This window comes from Populus trichocarpa, chromosome 3 (genome assembly GCF_000002775.5).
Source record: "Populus trichocarpa isolate Nisqually-1 chromosome 3, P.trichocarpa_v4.1, whole genome shotgun sequence".
Taxonomy (NCBI): Eukaryota; Viridiplantae; Streptophyta; class Magnoliopsida; order Malpighiales; family Salicaceae; genus Populus; species Populus trichocarpa.
In genome coordinates, this window is record NC_037287.2 from 1,411,614 (window position 1) to 1,435,018 (window position 23,405).

General features: G+C 33.3%; 1 protein-coding gene and 1 long non-coding RNA gene across 3 annotated transcripts in view; one reads left to right on the forward strand and one right to left on the reverse strand.

Annotated features, from left to right (window-relative positions):
• Window positions 1-5,637: 5,637 nt before the first annotated feature.
• Window positions 5,638-7,191, reverse strand: LOC7461526 (uncharacterized). Its single transcript, XR_002980687.2, has 2 exons — window positions 6,703-7,191; window positions 5,638-5,988 (listed from the first exon to the last, which is right to left on the reverse strand). It is a non-coding gene; the product is annotated as an uncharacterized LOC7461526 (long non-coding RNA).
• Window positions 7,192-21,124: 13,933 nt separating this feature from the next.
• LOC7480747 (ubiquitin-like domain-containing CTD phosphatase) overlaps window positions 21,125-23,405 on the forward strand; it is a 63,518-nt gene continuing 61,237 nt past the window's right edge. For both annotated transcript variants that reach the window (XM_052450987.1, XM_024596468.2), the window contains exons 1-2: window positions 21,125-21,435; window positions 22,490-22,634. In XM_052450987.1, coding sequence (XP_052306947.1) covers window positions 21,167-21,435; window positions 22,490-22,634 — 414 coding nt within the window. In that variant the 5' untranslated portion in view covers window positions 21,125-21,166. The remainder of the gene's footprint in view (window positions 21,436-22,489; window positions 22,635-23,405) is intronic.

The window sequence follows — 23,405 nt, forward strand, 5'->3', positions numbered from 1 at the left end:
AAAAAGTACTTTTAGTTGAAGTTGGTTTGAAAAAAATATATGTTTGGTTAAAATTGTGGTTGAAATTGAGGTTGAAAAAAAATAATTTAATGTGTTTGGTTACAAGAATACTTTTCAAATTGAGGTTATAAAATAACTAAAAAAAATTAATGGTTTTTAATTTAAATATTATAGATTTAACTATTGCTGTTACATTATAAAATGAATAATATTTAATATAAAATATTTTTTATTGATATATTCAACTATATAAAAATCTTAACACTTGAAACTACAAATTGTTTAATCTTTTGTTATTTTTTCCAAAAAATCACAATCTCTTGTTGTTTTCAATATGATCATTGTTAAGAATACTTATTTTGTTAAGAATACTATTTACTGCACTTCGGACCCTTTCATTGGCTCATACCCTGGCACTGATATTAAAAATATCATCATCCATAGTGGACCCTATATCAGATTGGTTTGAAGAACATGAGAGAGCTCTCACTTTTCTTCCACTCCCTGACAAAAACTTCACTGGTTACCACGCAGACGTAGGTAAAGCAGCTTGGAGCTGCTTTCAGTGGAACGCAGACGCGTCCGTTGGTAAATTTTGCTTACTTTTATGAAATCGTGCTCCGAAGTCCGAAGTAAAGATTATTCATTTGGGCCCTCCCAACATTACGGCTCTCTATCATTCCATGTTCACAAATGTTTTTCAAAGAATAATCCTGCCTATCGAGCAACGATAATTTTTTATGATGTTTATAGAATAATTAATGATATTTTATTTGTTGTTTTACAAGACACTTCAAAAGAAATAAAAAGATATAAATAGAAGAGTGAAATTATAAGAAAGATAATTTTATCATTTTTTATGGGTTATAGATTTTATTTTCTCTTTTCTTTTTGTATTTATTTAAAAAAAAAATAAAAAATAACTAACAAAATATTACTAATTACTCTTTATATACTATAAATTTTTCTAGAACAAAGCCCACCTTATCATCAAAGTCATAGCCTCATGATCAACAAATTCAAACCACTCATTCTGGAGAATTGATGAGGCTACAAAATCACAGGGAATATTCTGGACTGATGACTCTAGTAGATCATTCACAATATGTTTTATGACCTTCACTTTCAGACTGTATCGACTTCCTCTTTAATGGTTATTTTCAGGGATTGTAAATCTTCTCTTGAATGAATACCTGCACAAAGTCCTTTAGAGACCCTTGGGGGACACTCCGAAGATCAAGTCAGTACGAGGTATTTCGTGTGATAAAAAGACATTAATGAAGGTATTAATGAGTTTTTATGAAGATAGAGAAGAAGATGTATAAGAGGATTTAGATATAAGGGAAGAAGAGAAGGGATGTGTTTATGTCTAAGAGTATAAGGTTTCAAACCTTTTTTCTTTGTACTCAAGCTTCTTTTTATATTACATGTCTTGACTTGCTTCATACGACATGTGAGGGGTATAGATGTAATCTCATGATAGTAAAATAATAATATTTTACTGTTCGTGCCATCACATCTTATTAATATAAACGTGGATTGTTTGTTCGTAATTAATGGGATGTGATGGGTATCATAGTCACTAGCCTAGGCCTAGAGGAGGGGAGGCTTAGAGTGGAGTTATTTTTTAGCTATACGCTGAACCCAAGTGCATGTAGGTTCAGCCTACACGTTGAACCCAAGAGGAGTTAGGTTCAGCTGTATGTTGAACCCAAGTGTATCTGGGTTCAGCTTGTACGTTGAACCCGAGAAGAGTTGGGTCCAACTATACGCTGAACCCAGGCGTTGTCGGGTTCAACTGTAGGTTGAACCTACGAGGAGTTGGGCGGGGACTCGTCATGGCCCAATCTAGAGTTTGGCGCGAGCGCGTCACGGCATAATCTAGAGTTGGGTGCAGGTGCACCATGGCTCCACTTACATAGAAAAGACATAACCGTATTTTGAATTATGACTTTCATGTGATGGCTTTTAAATGAGAAGGTTTTTAGAAAACCATGACCCTTCAGGAATTGACACGATCAAGTCAATTAGGTTTAGTCAAATCAATCAAATTTAACATGTTAGGGAACACATATTTAACTAGGTCAACCATTAAAATAATTCAAAATAAAACTCGATTCAGGTTAAGTTTCAGACCAACAGATCAACGATCCCCTGGATTACATTTGATAATTATGTATCACACATACATTTTTAACCAACAATTATTTACTTTGAACTCTCTATTTTTTAAAAAAGAAAAAAATAAAACACTTCTTGTACCATTAATCAGCTCGTGATGACAATATCACTCCAACATCATTTTCACTCAGATGATAAGTTTGCCGATCGTTTTATAGAATTGGAGATTGATATAATTAGCACTCAAACTCTGAATGAAGCGTGAAATTTTTTTATTTTAGTATTAAGTTGCTGTGTGTGGGCGGTGGAGACTAAAAGATAATCTTATAAATAAAAGTGTATGGCTCGTAAAGTTGTTGGCATGGAATTATTTATCCCTTTTGACTACTTCCGGCATAGTTATTTCACTTTTTTTATTAGGGAAAAGTAAGTCCAATGTTTTTATTTATATTGATTTAGTTATAATAAAATAAAAGTAAAGTTGACCAAAGTCATTTTTTTACGAAAGAAAACAATTGTTTATTAATACGTCACAATTATCATGATTTGTTTTGAATGCAATGATGATCATTTAAGTGATGTTAGGATGATAACGTGAATTCATGAATTAATTAGATTTTTAGTATACATACTCCTATATTCATACCTAATAAATTGGGTCTTGGGTATTTATTATTTTTATATTATTTATTATTTATCTTAAACTATAAAAATAATACACACATATTCAAAGAAAGAATAATTTTTTAACATATTTTTAAAAATGTATTTGATGAGATCCAGTTTTAACTCGTGGACTTGAAAATTGGGCCTGGGCTCAGAATAGAGTTATTAATATCCTGATTCTGACAATCTAACTCATTCTTCCATGATAAAAGTAAAGGTAGATCATCGTTGTTAACTGTAAAAAGTTCTCTTTTATCTATTTAGAGACTCTCTGATAATTAAATTTGAATTGATCCAGGGAAAAATCAATTATATTTTTTTAGTAAGGGTTTTTCTTTTAAGATAGAATTGTCATTGTTAAAATAGAGAAAAAAGAAATTGAACTTGGCGTGGTCATCTTTTCACCCAGGTTTTATAGCCCCCCAAGTGCTTATCTTTCTTGTAAGGAAAATATTGGTTTATCCGTAAAATATTTTTGTCCCATCAGAATAAAATATCTTTAATCTATCAGAATAAAATATCTATAATCCTTCAGGGGTTGCCTAGGCTCAATGTTTTGGCTAAGCTTAAAAACAATGAGTCTAGTAACTTGTCATACCCACAAGCATCCAGGCTTAACGCTTGGTTGAGCCCAGGGATGATGGGTCTGACAACTCGCTAGACCCACAGAAGTCCAGGCTCAACATTTGGATAAATCCAAGGATGATGGATCATAACCCTCTCATGGTCAGCCTTTTGAAAAGCAATTTCAAACAACCAAATAAAAAGTAATAATTGTCATCCATTAGTATTATTTATGTTTCAAATTGAATTAATTTGGATTGAATTTTGGATTAAGTATGATAATCTATTTATTATCCAACTTAAAAAGATTTTAAATATTCATATCAAATTCCAAGGGCATATTGAAATGCAAAAAAAAAAATCCATTTAGAAGAGTTAAATGGTTGATATGGTTTTTTGAATAGTATAAATATAATTGTTTTTTAATGTACATTCCAATGAAAAAAATTATTTTAACAACTCATTTATATTTTAATATATTTAATATTAATAATTTTGGTTTTTTGAGAGATGGTATTTAAAAAAGTTGAATTGATGAAAGAATGAATTTTTAAATAATCAATTTTAATGTTTTCGCTCAATAGATAGTAAGAATGAGTTTTCTTGGACAAAAAAGTTATTTTGACTTTTTATTTGACTCTCCCATTGGAGCTGCAATATCAATAAAGAAAAGCTATAAAAATTAAAAAAAATTATTTTTATTTTCAGCTTTTTTTTCTGCTCAGCCATTGGAGATGCCGTACGTAAGCAGCAACTATTAAAAAGAAAACTTATTTATTCGAGTCCTATGTTCAGATTTGATTTCCATCCCTAAGTAGAAGGATTTGAACCATGTGTGTGTATGTCTAAGCCTAAAACCTTTTAATCAGATGATCAAGAAATTGTACATCTGGCTCTGATGAGAAATTGTCTCTGTGTGGTATGAATATTGCTCACCAAAGCAGCACGCACTTCTGTGCATTCAATTTTTATGGAAACTTAGCTGTTCCCTTTTTCAGGACAGAAAGATATAAAGAAATTAATACCTTAAAAGAGAAGGCAATATTAGGGAACGTTACGTTGTCTTGCTCTCCCATATGTGGAGCACACCCTTTCTATATATTAAAAAAAATGATTTATTTATTGTATATTCGAAGCGTGCATTCTATGGCATATGGATGCATATAACTAAGTCATATTTCTCATATTTTATTGCTCCAAAAGTGTCCCATTTCTTGCACCTAAGGTCGACTTCTATAAACAATAAATCTTTCACTATCAATTTTCCAAGAAAAAAAGAAAAAGCCACCATCATACTAATAAAGAATTCTCAACTTCTTGCACTTAAGGTATTGACTTAGTGGTGGTAGGGATTTGTTTCTTTTCTATGCACCCGGGTTCGAACCTCACTATGCATGTCTGTCACCCCTGCGGTGCCTTACATGCTCACTGGGTTTGCAGGATGTTCAGTGGACCGTGGAATTAGTCGTGGTGCACGCAAGCTGGCCCTAACACCCACGTAAATAAAAAAAATAAAAAAAATAAAAAGAATTCTCAACCTCTTGCGCTCATGGTCCTCCAATTTCTCCTTGTGATTCAAATAATTATTGAAATAAGTAATAGAAAAGAATACATAAATAAAATATTTGAAGTTAATATTTGAGATAATATATACCCAACTCGATTTAAGGTTTGGAATAAAGATCAACATACAAATTGATAAATTAACTCGGATCTATTATGATTTTTTTATAAAATAATATTGCTTTGAATATTTTATTTTTAAATCATTAATCATATTATCTAACTAATTGATCATGTCAATTCTTTAAACGATTGAGATTGAGAAAATAAAACAACATCACTAGATATCCACATGTGTAATTATGCTGGATTGAGATCAATAGAGAGTTAAATACTGGGATATGTTTTGTTGGAAATCCCAAATTTCACGTGACATCGCATGGCACAATGGGATGTGAATCATATAATAGGATGCTTTAGAGTATATAAGAGATGGTTTTTTTTTTAATATTTTGTATTTAAAAATATATAAAATTAATATTTTTTATTTTTTAAAATTTATTTTTTTATACCAGTAATATTAAAATGATAAAAATATTAAAAATACAATTTAAAATAATAAAAATCAAATTTTAATAAAAAATATAAATTTCACCCCAACCGCAAAATGATTGCTCTTATCTAGTATGTTATTAATTACAACTGTTAGGCATTCACGTCAAAATATATATATATTTTTATATATAATTTAGAATATTTGTATCAACTTATACACACCACAGCAAACATATAGAATGAATGTCATTAAATAATTATTTGCTAGCGGCACGGATGTCATGTCTCGCGCCAGTACTATAATATACACAGTAAAGGCAGATAATAATGAAAAACCTTCAACTTTCTTTTTCTTGTACATAAAGAGAAAAGATAAAAACAAACAACACCAACTAGGGATGAACACACCTCTCTCTCTTTGCTACCTTAGGTCATGATACATTTTCATTCTCCTCTATGCTAAATTACATAAAATAAAATATATAATATTCCACTCAAAAAAAAAGAAGAAAAAAACCCAGCAAGCCTATTAAATTGCATGACTCCCTAGCTAGCTAGCTAGACGTCGTCTTCTCAATTCTGTCGAAATAACAAGAGGGTTAATTAAAAAGGCATTAGAAAGAAAATTGAAGCGTGAAAAAAGATTAAAAAAAAACAAAGAGTATTCCATCTTTTGAATCACCGAACCATATATTTGATTGCTTTAACAAAACAAAGCTAAATATCCAATATTTGGTATAGAAGAAATAAATAAAAAAATGCAACAAATTTTTCATGCGTTGATCCGAAGTTATTAAGGTCCCAATATTTTATTTGATGCTGAGCACAAGTTTCACTATTTTATCCATTTTATTTTTTCGGCACATCTCATTTTATATAGTTTTTGGCCTGCAGAACAACCTAGTAACCCATAAATCCGAACTTGTCTCTAAACAAGTTTTAAATTAAATTAAATAGAAATTAATCAGGTCAAACCTTATTAAGTTGATGAATTAATCCCTAATTTAATTAAAATTCAATTTGATTTTTGAAGAATTTTTTTTAAATACAATATTTTTTTAATTTTTTTTTTAAATCTTAAAATAATACTATTTTTAATTTAACCCAAGTACCAACCCACAACCCTAAACTAAGGAAGAGTTTATTTAACTTTTATTTTATAACAAAAGGATTGAGCTAATTGTACTATTATAGTACTAGATCATTGACTTTTAGATATATAAGTAATGTTTATATATAGAACAATATTAATTTAAAAAGAAAGAAAAAAAAACATATATTGTAAACATATACCTTACACCCTTCCTTCTATATCTCTTCCAAACAGCCTGATCTCTTTAATCACTTCTACTTTGTACTCTGTCCCAGTTTCTGGGTCATTCTCCATAACAAAAATTATCTTATTGCCAGGCTTCAAGCCCTTGGCATGAACAAATTTACGCCATCCCCTAGAGATGACAGGTTTGAAGTGGTTCCCTTTGGTTCGAACTGAAAAACCAAAGGACTGCACTTCTCCACTTAGATCCTTAACTGGTAAATCTAATTTATTTTTACCTTCAAATCGAGAAAACAAATTTTCCTTGAACCATTTACTTGGTACTGAAAATCTTACCTCGACGTCAGTTTCGGATAGAGTTTTCCTGAGATTTGCCATTATAGATGATTGTTGATTTATAACTACAGAGTTTTTCTTGTTAAATCAGAGAGAGTAAGGTGTTTAAAGAACGGGGAAATTTTGTTCCAAGAGAAGTTATCTAGCAGAAAGAAAGCAAAGAAATCACAAAGCCTGAAGGGCTTTCTTTAGCTAGGGTTTATATATGCCGAGCTGAGCACGCAGTTTGGACTTTTTTTCGCACTATAGAATAGATAATGTTTGCTTATTTCACTACAGGATTAGGAGATCGAAGGGCGGCGGAGAAAATTGACCCAAGCAAATTGCATAAGAAAAGCATAAAACGTTTGATTGTGGCCATTGGAAGAAGAGAAAAATATTAGCTGGAAGTGTTAATTTGTCTCAAGATTAGGTCTAAGTACCATAAATTGTTAATATTTTTTTAAGAAAATCTTGATTAACACACAAATTAATCGGATTGGAGAGTAGTTTTACCATCAAATAAAAAAACATATAATATATTACCTTTCTAGAAATTTTATACATGACAGTGCTGTGTAAGGAAACACGTTATCTTAATAGTTTTCTGCCGGAAAAGAAATGGTGGATTATTAATTACAGCATTTTATTTTTATTTTTATTTTTTCCTTTTCTGCAAGCAGAAGGCAGAAAAAACAAAATAAAATCTTCTGTCTAAGTGTCACACTGGCTTAAATTGCACTCTAGGTGGCATGATTTTAAATGGAAGAATGCATGGACTTCTAATAGACCTCATCACAAATAAAATACGAGAGTATTTATTATGAGTCAATATATATACCCTCTTTAGCAAATAAAATAGAGAGAGGCTATGTATCTATTTTATTTACTATAATTATAGCATTTTCTTTAAATGCATTAAAATTAGATATTTTTTATATTTTTTTAATGTCAAGTATAAATTATTTATCCTCCTTCTTAACTCTGTATAAGATTCTTAATTCAAAGTGGAATTATGATTATAGTATATAGATTACTTATTTGTTATTATATTTAAGTTTTAATCAATAAAATCTTTATATCTGTTAAGAAAATGATTTAGTGATGAGTAAGCTAAAGTTGGAATTATGAGAGTTACATGTGATGTTTGGTAGGGCTGAAAGTAAAATATAAAAAAGTAATGTTTAGATGTATCCATGAAAGGGTTATTTTAATTTACTTTGATGGACTGGATAAATTTGGTGCGAAGAAATTTGCTAAATACTAACAAATGTAGGTCAAGAAGAGAGAAGTTGTTTTTATAGTGAGAGGCTTGTGCATAGCTGGATTTTGAATAATGATGTTATATCAATTGTAACTAATATTTGATAGTGAAGTAAACCTTGTCGATCCATATTAAAAAATGTCTGCATTTTGATTAATTAATTTCTGATTTGCACATCATGTTTTATATCTTTCAATATAAAACATAATAATCCTTACACCCAACTAGTATTATTAAACTCGGCCTATCCTGATAGAACAATTCAGTGACCCGCCGATATAAAACTTGGCTTAGATCAGGTTTTACATTAAATTAGATGAAAGTTGATATGATCAAACATGATCAACCCGACATATCTGTCGCACGTGAGCGACGTCGCGGCGATCGTCCACCCACAAAAAATGTAATGGGGGGTTATATATCTGGTCAATGTAGGGAGACAAGGAATTCGTTGTCTCTTAGCAGTGAAAAATGGTGTGGGAGTCGCCACCTAGTATTTTGGTCACTAGGAACCCTAACTGGTCTCAGAGATCGGGTACGGGGACTGGTTGCGTAAAGGGAAGGTATTAGCACCCCAAATACGCCCTACCTAAGGTAAGCTGCATCGTTTTATTGTCTGATAAAATTTAAGGTGTTTTCGTGTTTTCCTAGTTGTTGGTCTGTCTATGGTTCAAGAAAAATCCTCCTCAGTAAGAAGGTCTTTATCTTCTCGGGTAAAGTCCTAACCGTTCTAATGTCTATACCAAAACTTTATTATTAATATTTTGGAATACGTTTTACGTATAAATTCGTAATCCCAAATACTAAAAGAAAACAAAAGATTTTTTAGAATTTTTGAAATATTGGCCTAGTTCTCATGGCTTAAATAAACTGGTTATTAAAGCCAAAATGCATGCTAATACTTATATTGTTTTTTTGAAAATTTCCTTTGTTGTGTAAAAATATGATGTTCTAATATTTATATATATATATTGGAGAGACTAGGCCGTATTTTAAAACAAAACATTTTTTAAATATGTATTTTTGTACGCTTTGACGCAAATCGGGTATTTTAATACTGGGTTTGTAAAAAATACAACCAAACATTAATCCACTTTGATAAAATAAATGCAGAAAAATCAACAATATTTTCAAAGATATTTTTAGAAAATTTTTGAAAGCAAAAGACATTTTTTGTTTTGAAAATCTTTGATGTTTTGATGAAAACCGGGTATTTTAATACCGGATTTTGTATCTTTACAGTATAAAATACCAACCAATATTAATCAAAATACAGTAATAAAATTACAACAAAAACACATATATTTTTTTATAATTTTTTTTCATATATATATATATAAAAATAATACAAAATATAATATATATATAATATATAATATTCAATGGGCTGGGCTGGTCCGGCCCAACCGACTGGGCCGGACTCAGCCCAAAATTGTTGGGCCGATTTCGGCCCAAAATGGATTGGGCCGATCTCGGCCCAAAATATTGATATTCTCTTCTGGGCCAGACCCGGCCCAGAAGACAAGGCTGGGCCAGGACCCGCCTGGCCCAGACTCAAAACGGGCGGGGGGAATTAATTTCCCCCCACCCCTGCATGCAGAACGCTATTCGTTCTGCATGCAGAGAAGGAAATAAAGAAACACCAGAATAGGGGAGGAAGAAGTGTTACCTGGCGCGGAGGCGGAGGCGGTGGCTTGCTGCGTTTCTGGCGGTGCTGTGGTGGAGGCTGGTGGCGGTGACGCTGCTCCCTGGCAGCGACTCCAAGCAGCGGCGCTGCTGTCTCAAGCGGCGGAAAGAGGGATTCTTCCTCTTTCCTTCTCCTCTGTTTCCTTCCCTTTTCTTCTCCTTCTTTGGTTTTCTTTCCCCCTGTTTTCCCTTCTTTCGGTTCTCTTCTTCCTCTCCCCTTTCTCTCTCTTTCGGTTTTTTCCGTTCTCCTCTCTCTCCTCTGTTTTTTTTCGTTTTCTCCTTCTTCCCCGTCTCCTCTCTCTCCTGCGTTCTTTTTCTCTTTTCTTTCCTTTCTCTTCTCCCCCCTTCCCCAGCGTTCTTGGGGTTCTATTTATAGAGCCCAGGGCGTGGCTTTGCTGTGGAGCATGGGGAGCAACCGGCCGGTCGGCCATTGGGCACGACTGCCAAGGTTCGGCCCCCCTCCCCGGTTTTCTGGCAAGTGCGCGGTGGGTGGTCGGCCATTGTGTCCGGTCGGTGGGCTCCAGGCGAGAGAGTGGCCGGCAGAAATTCAAATTAAAGCAAACCTTTTTCCTTCTTCCCCGCTGCGTGATCGGGGGAAGAAGATGAACAGTGTCGTTCAAAACGACACCGTTCTGCTCTTTCTTTTTCTTTTTTTTTGAATGTATGAAACGGCGTCGTTTTGGAGAAAACGCGCCGTTTCATTTGAATGTGGCGCCAAAACGCGCCAAATTCCAAATCAGCCCTTAATCATCTTTTTTTTCTTCAATTGCATCCCTGTCAATTTCGGTCTCCGCCCCTCCGTTTACGCGCCTCTTCCAATTTGGTCCCTGGTTTCGAATTTTCTCAATTAAGTCCCTAATTGGCCCTTAAACTTCAATATTTATGCAATTAAGCCCCTGATTTGACCTAATAAATTCCTAAAAAATATATTTTGGCCCCAGAACTTAAATTTCTTCTAATTAAAGCCCAAATTGACTTAAAAATCAATTTTTCTTACAATCAAATCTCCTATAAATTCATTTAAAAATCCAATTAAGTCCATAAACATCCAAATTTGGGCTTTTCTCCTAAAAATTCAAATTTTCCTTCTCAACAGGTTTTTTTCTCCTTCAAGAATATACTGTCAAAAATCCAATCTTTGTATTTTTAACCTCATTGACCAATTTTCCAACCATTTTCTGAGCGCTTCTGCCTCCTGTTATTTTTCTAACCTCCTTTGGCTATATATTTTTATATATATTTTGTGGGGACCTAAAAATGGGTTACAACCCGACATATCAATCCCCGATCCAACCAGAACCCAGTTTGGCTATAATAAGAGTTTTAAGCTAGTGGCTACAAAATTGAGGACGACCAAAGCATTAATATAAGAATATTTTTAAGAAGTTGCAAACAAGTCCTAAAAGTTTGTGGATCTTTTTGTGAATTGGAAGTCAAGAGATTTCTTTGTAGTTTTGGGAGGATTATTTCCTTTGACGCAATCAAGGTTTTGAGTTTACAAGTGTAAGGTGGTTTTTAGAGACCTTCCTCGTAAGCTCTTTATATGAAGTTGTATTATTATTAGATATTGTTAAGAAATTTTGTTAATTACACAATTTGGCAAACAATATATGTATGCTAAGAAATATAGAGTTATTTTATTTTATTATTTATTAAGGATAAAATAGACTCTTTAGTTTCTTTTGTTTTAGCCTATATATAGTCTCCTTGTATTTAGGTTAAGTTAACTTTATTTTTGTGTAATTCATTATGTTATGCAGTATCAATGAAATCCTAACATCCTCTCTTTATTTTCTTTAGATTGTTTAAAACGGTATCAGAGCATGGTTGCATGGAACGAGACCTAATCTCAAACACAACTTTCACGGATCCAACTTCGAGAAGATATTTTTTCAGTATCTGCAATATGGTATTTTGTTTTTTCTTTTCTTTTGCGATCTGTTTTTTTTTTTGGTTTGTTGATTATGGCTGCTAAAAAAGATGTTCATTTTAGTCTATGATTGTGAGGTTGGATGAAAAGAATTATTCGTATTGGAGTTATGTAATGAGAAATTTTCTTTAAGGGTAAAAAGATGTGGAGATATGTTAGTTAAACTTCTGTGATACCTACGAATACTAACAACGCAAAGATTATTACTTGGATTAACAATTCTGTTGAGCGTTCTATAGGTACGATGTTGGCGAAGTATGAGAAAACAAAGGGGGTTTAAGATCATCAACAAAGGTTATTCACGCAATCAAATTTTGCAAAGCAATATCAATTAGAGAACGATATACGAGCTCTTCACCAAAAGAATATGAGTATTTTGAAGTTTTATTCTGCTATGACAAATTTTTAGGATCAATTGACTCTTACAGGATCAGCAAAATTAATATTGATCGTAGAGAGCAACAATGATTGTTACAGTTTTTAACAGCATTTCACAGTGATTTTAAAGGTATTATATAATGTATCTATATAGAAAATATTTTAGGTATAATATATAGGAAATATTGTAGTCATACTCTTGTATTGCAACCTCAACCATTACTATTGTATATTGCCCTACACAGATATATAGAGAAGGTTGGCTAACCAATAGGTCAAGCCTCCTAATTATTCTTAACTTGGTATCAGAGCCTTCTGTCGTCAGAACTCTTCTCTCCCTCTCCTCCCTCAGCCGACCTCCTCTCTCCCTCTCCTAAATGGATTCTATTGCTGCTGCCGCCTTTCCCCCCCACCAAACCGGTGGTGCAGCCCAGCTAGCTAACCCCTTAGAAGCTGCTGCTGCTATTTCTTTCTCCCACCACCAACAACCCCAACCTGCAGAGCATAACCATGGTTCCTTCTCCCATGTTTCTGTCGTACCTCATCACATCATAGGGACAATAACTCCTTATATCATTGTGTTGTCCAACACTTATCAAGTGGTCTCATTGAAGCTTACGACCACCAACTATCTCTATTGGCGAATGCAGATGAAGCCATATCTTCTTGGTTAAGGTGTTTTTCACTTTGTCGATGGCTCAGTATCGTGTCCTCCTTCTCATGTTTCTGGTTGTTCTGATGGCTCTTCTTCAGCAATCAACCCCTCTTTTCTCTGTTGGAAGCAATAGGATCAGCTTATTTTAAGCGCGTTACTCTCCTCTCTCTCCATGGACGTCCTGCATCTTATGGTAGATTGTTAGACTTTTTCTTGTGTTTGGCGCACTCTTGAGAAAGCGCTCGCTTCTCCGTCAAATTCTCACATTATGCAACTCCATGGGTCTTTTCAAGATCTTCGGCAAGGAGATGCTTCAGTTACTACATACATGCAGCACGCCAATTCATTATTTGATGAATTGGTTGCCGCTCGTCGGCCCCTCTCTCTTGAAGACTTCAACCTCTATATATTTCGTGGTCTTCGTGGTAAGTTTAAAGACTTGGTAACTAGTCTTGTGACCAAGGCAGAACCGCTGTCATACGCGGACCTTCACAACCATCTTCTTACTTATGAGTTTTTGCATAAGACTTCTCTTCCATCCTTAGCTGCAAATCCACCTCTGCTGCCCTTTGCTCATCTTGCCCAGCAGCAACACAACTCCAGTTTTGGCCGTAATAGAGGTCGTTCCTGTGGCAACTAGCGCTCCAACAGCAACAAGTACAACAGCCATGACAAGTCTAATTTTGGTGGCTCTCATTCCTCTGCTCCTAGACTGGAAGCAGGGTCATTGGCAGCAGCCTAGACAGCCTGCTACTGGTGGGCAGTGGTCTCCTCACCGGTCCTTTGAGCAGAACATCAAGTGTCGGCTATACTTCTCCTTCGGCCATACATCCCTACAATATGCTCAGTTTCGTAGCAGTGGCCACCAGCCTTCTGCTCATCTTACTGTTGGTCCGGTTTTTGCCCCTACTTGGTTTCGAGACACCGGTGCGAACCAACATGTTACGCCTGATCTTGCGACTATGACCGGTTTTGCACCCTATCTTGGTAATGATCACTTGCATGTTGGTGACGGTAAAGATCTATCCATATACCATATTGGAGATACCATGTTACATTCCTCTAAACGCACCTTTACATTATCTAACGTTCTCCATGTTCCTCACATTACCAAACCATTACTATCTGTTTAGAAATTTTATTGTGATAATAATATTTATTTTGAATTTCATGCCTTTGTGTTTTATGTAAAGGATCTCACCACCAAAGTAGTGCTACTTTCCGGTTAGAGCAATGATGGTCTTTATGTTCTCTTTGAGTCTTCTGCCACCACCATTCCTTAAGCTTATTGGTCTTCTTGCGTCTCTGCCACTGCTTATCTATGACATCATCGATTGGGTCATCCTACTTCCTGTATTTTCAAATTGTTAGTTTCCAAAAATAAATTAATATGTACTTCTAGGCGCTCTCTTGTTCAATGTCAAGCTTGTCTGCTTGGCAAGTCTTCACATTTTTCTTTGCGACCTACAGGTCACAAAACTTCTGCTCCACTTGATTTAATATTCAATGATGTTTGGGGTCCTACTCTTATGTTTTCCTCTGATGGTTTTCGTTACTTTGTTATCTTTATCGATACGCATACAAAATATATATGGTATTATCCTCTTGTTGCGAAATCAGATGTGTTTTCTATATTTCAACGTTTCCAACTGCTTGTTGAGCGTCAGTTTTGCAGCAAAATTAAATCTGTTCAAACTGATTAGGGTGGTGAATATCACAAGTTAAACAATTTCTGTCAAACTATTGGTATTCATCACAGGTTAATTTTTTCTCATACACATGAGCAAAATGGCAGCGTTGAGCGTTGCCATCGTCATATTGTTGAAACAGGTCTTACCCTCCTAGGACAATGTAGTTCCCCGTTATGATTTTAGAATTATGCGTTTGAATTATCAATATATCTCATCAATCGCATACCCACTCTTGTCCTCCAAAATCAGTCTCTTTTTTAATGTTTGTTTAATTGTACTCCTGATTATGATTTTCTACATACTTTTGGGTGTCTTTACTTTCCTTTTTTACATCCATACCATGCTCATAAGTTGGATTTCCGTTCATCTCCATGTGTGTTCTTAGGGTGTAGTTCCTCTCATCTTGGTTATCGTTGTTTTGATTTAGAGTCTCAATGTATATACGTCTCCCGTCATGTTTGTTTTCATGAAAATGTGTTTCCGTTTGCTAATTCTGAACAGATAGCTCCATCCACATCCACCTCTACCCAGCCTACACACTTGTGCACCTTGATTACCTCCCCTATTTTTCACCCAGCAGACCCGCCAATCACCCCTCCCAGCGGCTCTGCCACACTTCCTGCCCCACAGACACAACCACCTCGTTCCCCACCCTTATCTGCCACCATACCACCGTCCCACAGCCCTGCCCTTATGTCACCATCTGTATATTTTTCTGATGATCATTATGGAGGCACAAGTTCTCCTTCTTCATAATTGCATCTTTCCAAGTCTGTTACTACCGCCAGCACAGATTCTGCAGCAGGCTCTCCTTTATCTGCAGCTGTGAAGTATGGCTCTTTTGTCTGTTGGTGATTTTTTGTTTTTGCTTGTTTCGTTGGGAGTCACCACCTAGTATTCGATTTAGGGTTACTAGGAAACCTAGATGTACTGGTCTTTGTCAGCGATTCATGGGTAAGGGATTGGTTGTGGCTAAGGAAGGTATTAGCACCCCTAGCGCACCCTATCTGAGGTAAGCTGCTTCGTGATTTGATGTGATTTAAAAGATTTTGAAAGTTGTCCTACCAATGATTTCGTAAAATAAAGAAGAAAAGTTCTCCTCAGTAAGGAGATCTTATCTTATCGAGTAAAGAAAACCTAATTGCTCTAGCATCAATAATAATAAAAAAAAAAACAAACTTTTCTATTTAATATCAAGAATGCATCTTACATATAAGATTATAATCCCCGATACCAAAAGAAAAATATTTTTGATATTTTTTTGAAATATAAGCCAAATTCAATGCAAATTAAAACATTTAATTTCTTTTATTTCTTTTTTTCTTTTTAGTTTTAACATAAACAACACATACATAAAAAAAAAATAACAAAACACCCACTCAAACACTTTCCTTTTACTATGTTTAAGCACACACCCATTAATTACAAATCAATCAAAAATTCAAAATAAACCAAAAAAACACATTAATCAATTTTAAATTTACAAAATGAACCCCAAAAAATTCAGGAATAGTGCCGGGAAGCCCTCTGAAACTGCAGAAACAGTAGCAGCGCGTTGCTCTTGCAAAACTTCTCATGTTTGTTTGGCGATGGTTGTGTTGGCCACTATCTCAAAAGTGGTGTCATCCAAATATTGGTGGATGATTGTTGGTGTTAGTTGATCCTTTCTTTATGCCTTTTGCACGACCTTCATTTGGGTTGAAGTCAACGTCGCTCCATCTATAGGCTTCTCAAAGCCCTTTTCAACCATCTCTTATACAACTCAGGAACCTAGCCAAGCTTTTACTCGAATACACCAAGTTTGATAGTTGTTCTTTATCAATCTAGAACATTGAAGTGGAAAGTTTGAATTGACCATGTTAAATAATCAAACATAAGCTTTGATACCACTTGTTGGAAAAGAAGGATAGGGTGTGGTAGCTAATTTATAAGAACAAAGCTAAAGAACAAGAAGAAGAATGAGATGAATGATATTTTATTAAGAGTTCTCTCAAAAGATACACCTTTCTAGCTAGCTCTTCTTTTTATCTCTCTCAACTTGTGTTTAATGTTTAAGATTACAAGCTTATTTATAGGTTTCAAGTCCTAACTAATCAAGAAATTAAACTATACAAAGAAAATACTAATCTAATAAGGAATCTAACATTCTAATTAGACAAGAATTATAATAAACTAGTTTATTACAAATCATTCTCCATCAAGGATTCCTCTTTTAGCTAATATTAAAAATCTTATAAACTATAAATCCTAGTTGATATTGAATTTCAACAATAAAGGCATGAATAAGGTTGTAATATTTGTTGACTTGAAATGCATGCTACTGGGTTTATATGTTTTTGGGTTTAGACATGAAGACTAAATGAACATTTAAAGGGGCTGTGATTTTTGTTGTGAAGTTTTGGGTGTAGATCTTTTGCCTTGTTTAAAATTATATTTGTAATGTTTATGGCTATGGGATATTGGTTTAAGTGGGTTACAAGCTGAGCTTTTCTCTTTAGATGGATTGCATATCTTTGGGTCAGATGCTAGGGGATTTTGTTTTTCCTTTTTGGGCCATGTTGTTGGCCCATATCTAGGTTAGAATTGAGCCTAGCCTGTGTGGCTGGGTTGGACCCTCCAAATTTAAGACCATGTTTCGTGTAATAGAATTTAGGAAAGACACTTTTCTTTTTTTTGGTGTTTAGGCTTTGGCAAACACGCTCTATTAATTTTTTTATAGTTTTATTTTATTGATTTTTCCTTATTTTACTAAACAAGCTCCAAATAATTTCCAAAACATTCTAAAAAAATTCGGAGACCATTTAAAATTATTGGTAGGTTCCTCACGTATTTTTACCAACAATTTCACTTGATGCAAGCTATAGAGTTACATTGTAAGATACATACCTTGTATTAAAAATACTTATTTTTCTTTGAATTTTCAAAAAAAATCAAAGATTTAAAAATATGAAAATATGTTTTTGTTTGTTTGCATAAAGTCAAATCTCTCAAAAATAAAAAGATCATATTTGCATAAATAAATAAATAAAATACATGGCATCATTTAGTCTTTTTTTTTTTAAATACAAGACAAATCCAAGAAAAAATAGTTTTTGTTTTGCATGCATATTAGATTTAATAACTAGTTTATTAAAGACGTGAGAACTTGACCTACATTTCAAAAATATCAAAATAATTATTTTTTTCTTTTAATATATGAGATTATGAACTTATACGTAAAATGTATTTCTTATATTGAATAAAAAATTATTTTTAAATTTACATTTTAATTAATACATTTTGTCTTTGATTTTTTTTGTTTTACTTTTTTAGTCTTTTTTAAATAGCAAATATCTTTTAATTATATTCAGAGTATTTAAAGGTTAGTATTATTCATCTGTAAAAATTTTATGTTTTATATAGATTAAATACTTATTTTTTTATGATATTTTTAATATGTGTAACCCGAGTTATTGGATTTTTTAAAAAAAAAAAACACTTGTGACACCTAAATATTTTACTGAAAAAATAATATGAACTCGTAGCGTAGTGTGGGCACCAGCCTAGTAAAGAACTAATTGAAAAGGAAAAACCAATAATATTTTTTTTTTAATTTCAACATTTAACATTGATTTATTAGAGATCGAGCTTTATAATTTACTTCAATTTACTTTTTATGAGGTTATCTCATTGTCATGATCCAAGTCACGAGTTTTGTAGGTTAACTCGATTGACTCATGTTTTTTTGGGTTATTTTTGTAATTGATTTTTTTTCAATTTCATCCTTCACTATTTGGGTTGATTAAGAATTATGCTTCATAATTTATTTCGATTTAATTTCTATGAAGTTATCCTTGTCTCATGAACCGAGTCAAGGATTGACGAGTTAAACTATGTTGACTTGGATGTTTTTTTTGTTTTTTTATTATTATTTTTTCAATTGCATCATTCAATTAAAGTTGGATTGATTGAGAATTGAGTTTTATAATTTGTTTTTTTTTTTTTGGGTTATCTTCATCTCATGGTTCAGTTTTGGTAGGTTAACATGTGTTGACTCAGGTTTTTTTTTAATGTCATTCTTTAACATTGGGTTGATTGATAATTTAGCTTCAACATGGTTTTTAATTTCATTTCATGAGGTTATCTCCGTACATCCTTCCCAAACACTAGCCTTTCCTATACATAAGTAAACATTTATATAGTATACTAGTTGCATGACCCGCGCGTTGCCGCGGGTTAATTTTTTTTGCATAAAAAATATCAAAAAAGGCCAAGATCTAAAAGTGTTAGGTCTTTCTGCAAAGCTATACCCAAGAGTCTTGGGTTTGGCTGCAACGCCTGACCCAAGAGTAATATTTATAATATTAATAATAATATTAAACTTACATGACCCAAGTTTAAGTGGGTCTAGCTGCAATACCAGACTCAATAGCTTTGGATGTGGGTCTGACTACAAAGTCGTGTCATAAAAGTGTGATAATTAAATAGATTAATTAAAAAGAAAAAACAAAGAAAAAAAACCAACATGAAGAAAAAAACTAATGAAGAAAAAGAAAAAAAATATGAATTAACTGGGTTAACCCGTCAAACCTTGGATTCGTGTCGTGAAAGTTTGATAACGAAATAGGAAAAAACAAATTGACGGGTTAACCCAGAATTAACTGGGTTAGCTCGTCAAACCAGCTTACCCGTCAAACCCGGGATCCGTGTCATGAATGTTTGATAACTAAATAGAAAAAAATTTAACATTAACAAACTAAATTAAACGAAAAAAATTAATTAAAAAGAAAAAAAAACAAAAACAAACAAAAAGCATAAGCCTTTTTACTGTGGACTGCACTGTGAAGAAAAAGAAAAAAATCTGAATTAACCGGGTTAACCCATAATTAACTGGGTTAACCTGTCAAATCAGGTTAACCCGTCAAACTCGGGATACGTGTCATGAAGGTCTGATAATTAAATAGAAAAAAAAAATTAACATTAACAAACTATACTAAATGAAAAAAATTAATTAAAATGAAAAAAAGAAACAAAAATTTGGGTTAACCCGTCAAACCCGGGATACGTGTCATGAAGGTCTTATAATTAAATAGAAATTTTACATTAACAAACTAAACTAAACAAAAACAATTAATTAAAACGAAAAAAAGCAAAAAAAAATAATTACGGGTTAACTCGTCAAACCTTGTTAACCCGTCAAACCCGGGATCTGTGTCATGAAAGTCTGATAACTAAATAAAATAAAAATTAACATTAACAAACTAAATTAAACAAAAAAAATTCATTAAAAGAAAAAAAACAAAGAAAAAAGCAAAAAAAAAAAAACTCTAAAGGCATAAAAAATGAAAAAAAAAACTGGAAAAAAAAAAAGACAGCTCAGCCTTTGGACTGTAGATTGCACTGTGCAGTCCAAAACCAGGTCAACCCGTTAAACCCGGGATACGTGTCATGGAAGTCGAAGTTAAATAGAAAGAAATTCAACGTTAACAAACTAAACTAAATGAAAAAAATTAATTAAAACAAAAAAAAGCAAAAAAAAATTTAGGTTAACTTGTCAAATCAGGTTAACCCGTTAAACTCGGGATCCGTGTCATGAAAGTTTGATAACTAAATAAAAACAAAATTAACATTAACAAACTAAATTAAACAAAAAAAATTCATTAAAATAAAAAAAACAAAGAAAAAGCAAAAAAAAAACTGGAAAGACATTAAAAAAAAATTAAAAACAAAAAAAACAGCCCAGCCAAAAAAAACTAAACTCATCAATGTAAAAAAATAGAAACGGGAAAAAAAATTAAAAAAAAAGAAGGTAAATCATCATTGTTTTACTGTGGACTGCACTGTGCCTTTTAGTATATGTTACAATAATAAATGAAAAAATTAATTAAAAAGAAAAACCAGAAAAAAAATCCGGGTTAACCCGTCAAACCCGAAACCCGTGTCATGAAAGTTTGATAACTAAATAGAAAAAAATTTAACATTAACAAAAAAAATTAAACAAAAAAAATATTCATTAAAAAAAAAACAAAGAAAAAAAACTGCTTAAAAAAACAAAGGAAAAAAAAAATATTGCTCAGCGTTTCACTGTAGACTGCACTCGAAAAAATAATTAATTAAAAAGAAAACTAGAAAAAAAATCCGGATTAACCCGTCAAACTCGGAACCTATGTCATGAAAGTTTGATAACTAAATAGAAAAAAATTTAACGTTAACAAAAAAAATTAAACAAAAAAATATTCAATAAAAAATCAAAGAAAAAAATAGTTAAAAAAAAAAACAAAATAGCTTAAAAAAAAAGTAAAAAAACAAAAAAAAAATAAACAACTGCTCAGCGTTTTAGTATAAACTGCACTGTTCAGTCCTAATCAATTTTATTTACAGTTTAATTAGAGGTGTTGAAAGCCATATTAATTCAATCTGGTCAGTACTATCAAAGGATATAATTGATCAAATTAATAGCAAAAGCCTCAATTTGTCACAGCCTCAATAATTAAGTGACAAAAACTGTCATTAAGCCTAAGTTATATTAGAGGGGAGACTAAAACCGGAGATTGTCGTCGTGAAGAAGAGACCCAAAAAAAAAATGGCTGCTTCTGCTTCTGCTTCACTAACCTCGTCGGCGACAGAAGAAGAGATAACGCTGACAGTTAAATGGAGCGGAAAGGAGTACACTGTCCAAGTCTGCGGCGACGACTCGGTAGCCGGGTTGAAGCGCCGTCTCTGCGAACTCACCAACGTTTTGCCCAAGAGGCAAAAGCTTCTTTACCCCAAAATTGGTAACAAACTCTCTGATGACTCCGCTTTTCTCTCTCAATTACCCCTCAAACCCTCTCTCAAGATGACCATGATCGGGTAACAAACTCTCCCTCTCTCAGTGCATACCAAAGACTAAGCAAAAGTTGGTTTCTTTAGTGATCTATGTGCCTTTTTCTTGATGGGTTTTTGTTGATGATGCTCTTGTGTTGATTAATGGGCTTTGTTTTTGTAAAATGGAGTGGTTTCTGTGAGCTTTCAGAATTTCCTGTGGAAAAGACACCATTTTTGTGTCTGCATTTGTTTGTCTACTTAGAAAGAACTAAGAGAAAGTGGTTTTGCTACTTTGTCTTGGTGAGGCATATGTTTCTTAGCTCAAGAACCAATTATGAAGGATTAGGGCAAACAGACCCCTCTGGTCTCGGTTCCAGTCTTGGTCCCTTGCGTGTAAAAAGTTGATCTTATTTTTGCAATGGTGAAAGTTCTTTCGACAAAGAGCTTTTGCTGGATTCTCCTTCTTTTGTCCTTTTCTTTTAGGATACTTACTCGGTAGTCAAGCCTTCTTCAATTTAAGGTCTTCCTCACTGAATTAGTATCTCATTGGCAACATGTAATGCTATTGTAGGATACCCTTTTTTTCCCTGCATAGCTCATAGCAGTCATATGGGCCCAAAATTAAACTATTGACAAAGGCAGTGATGGAATAAGGGTGCCTATCTTCTGTGATACAGAATATGCAGAATGTAACTATGATAACTGCTATAAATCTCAGCAAATAGAGTGTAGGGTTGTATAGATTATTCATTCTAAAGTGAAATTTTGTACATTTTCATAGCTTCAGCATTTTATTCCTAGCAACTTGTTTTAAAAAATTGGTGGAAGCAGAATGCATAATAATTCAAGTTGTACATTACTACATTGAAATGAAATTCCATTCTTCCTAGTGTGCTATAGGGTGAATTCGTCTGATATAAGAATTTGCCATTGCTAAAAAATAAAGTCACCGTCACATTTGTTTAAGTTTGTAATGACAAGGAGTCAGTCTGTTACATCTACGTCAACTTTAATTTATTATTTTGCAATGTCAATCACAAGAGATTATTACTCTTTTAATTTTAATCTCATTTGAAATGGATACTAAATACCACTACAGAACTGTTGAAGATGATATAATAGTGAATCAAATGGACTCTCCAGAGATTGTTGATGATTTTGAACTTGGGCAAGATGAAGCGGTTGACATTGAAGATGATGAAGTCAATAAGCAGAAACTGAGGAGGCGTATTGATCAATACGAGGTCAGCTTTAAAAAAATTCCTGGTTGATTAATTAAGTGAATTGTATCTTGTGAGTTCTATGGGAATATAATATGTGCTTGGATTTATCTTTTTATTCTGGACGCTTAACACTCGTGTACATGTATGCTTTGTAAGAGATTTAAACCTTCCTATGCTATTCATCCAAGAAACATGGTGTCAAAATATTACTGCATTTGTCATTCACCTTACCCTATAGCTTGATGGATCTCCTTATACGTTTTCATTTAATGATTTGTTTGCTGCTCACTTTCTCCTAAAGCATGGCTATCATCCTCAAGCTAACCCGTGCCAATACATAGATTGGCAGTAATGATGCCACTCAACCTTTTTCAAACTAGTAGGACACCAAAGTATTTAGTTTTAGTGACATGAGATGCTGAATGCATGGCTAATATTACTATCCCTTATGAAGCATCTGTAGTCTGATAGATATTGTTTTTTTGAACCTCGTTATGGAGTAATGCTGCAGGGTCTTGCAGTGGAGCTTCTCTACTGGATGTTTAACACATCTGGAATTTTGTATTAACCTTTTTTCCTGTCAAGGGTGGTGGTTATCCTCCTATCCTTTTATCACTTTGTTCTGAAAAATATCTGTTTTTGTTAAAGACAAGGTGAAAAAAGCTTTGCATGAACTCCAAATGTGTGATTCTATTCTTCATATGAAATAAATGGTAAAAACACAGGACTACATATGGAATCGATTATGGAGTTTCTACTAGCTTTTCAATGTGCCCTACACTACCACTGCTA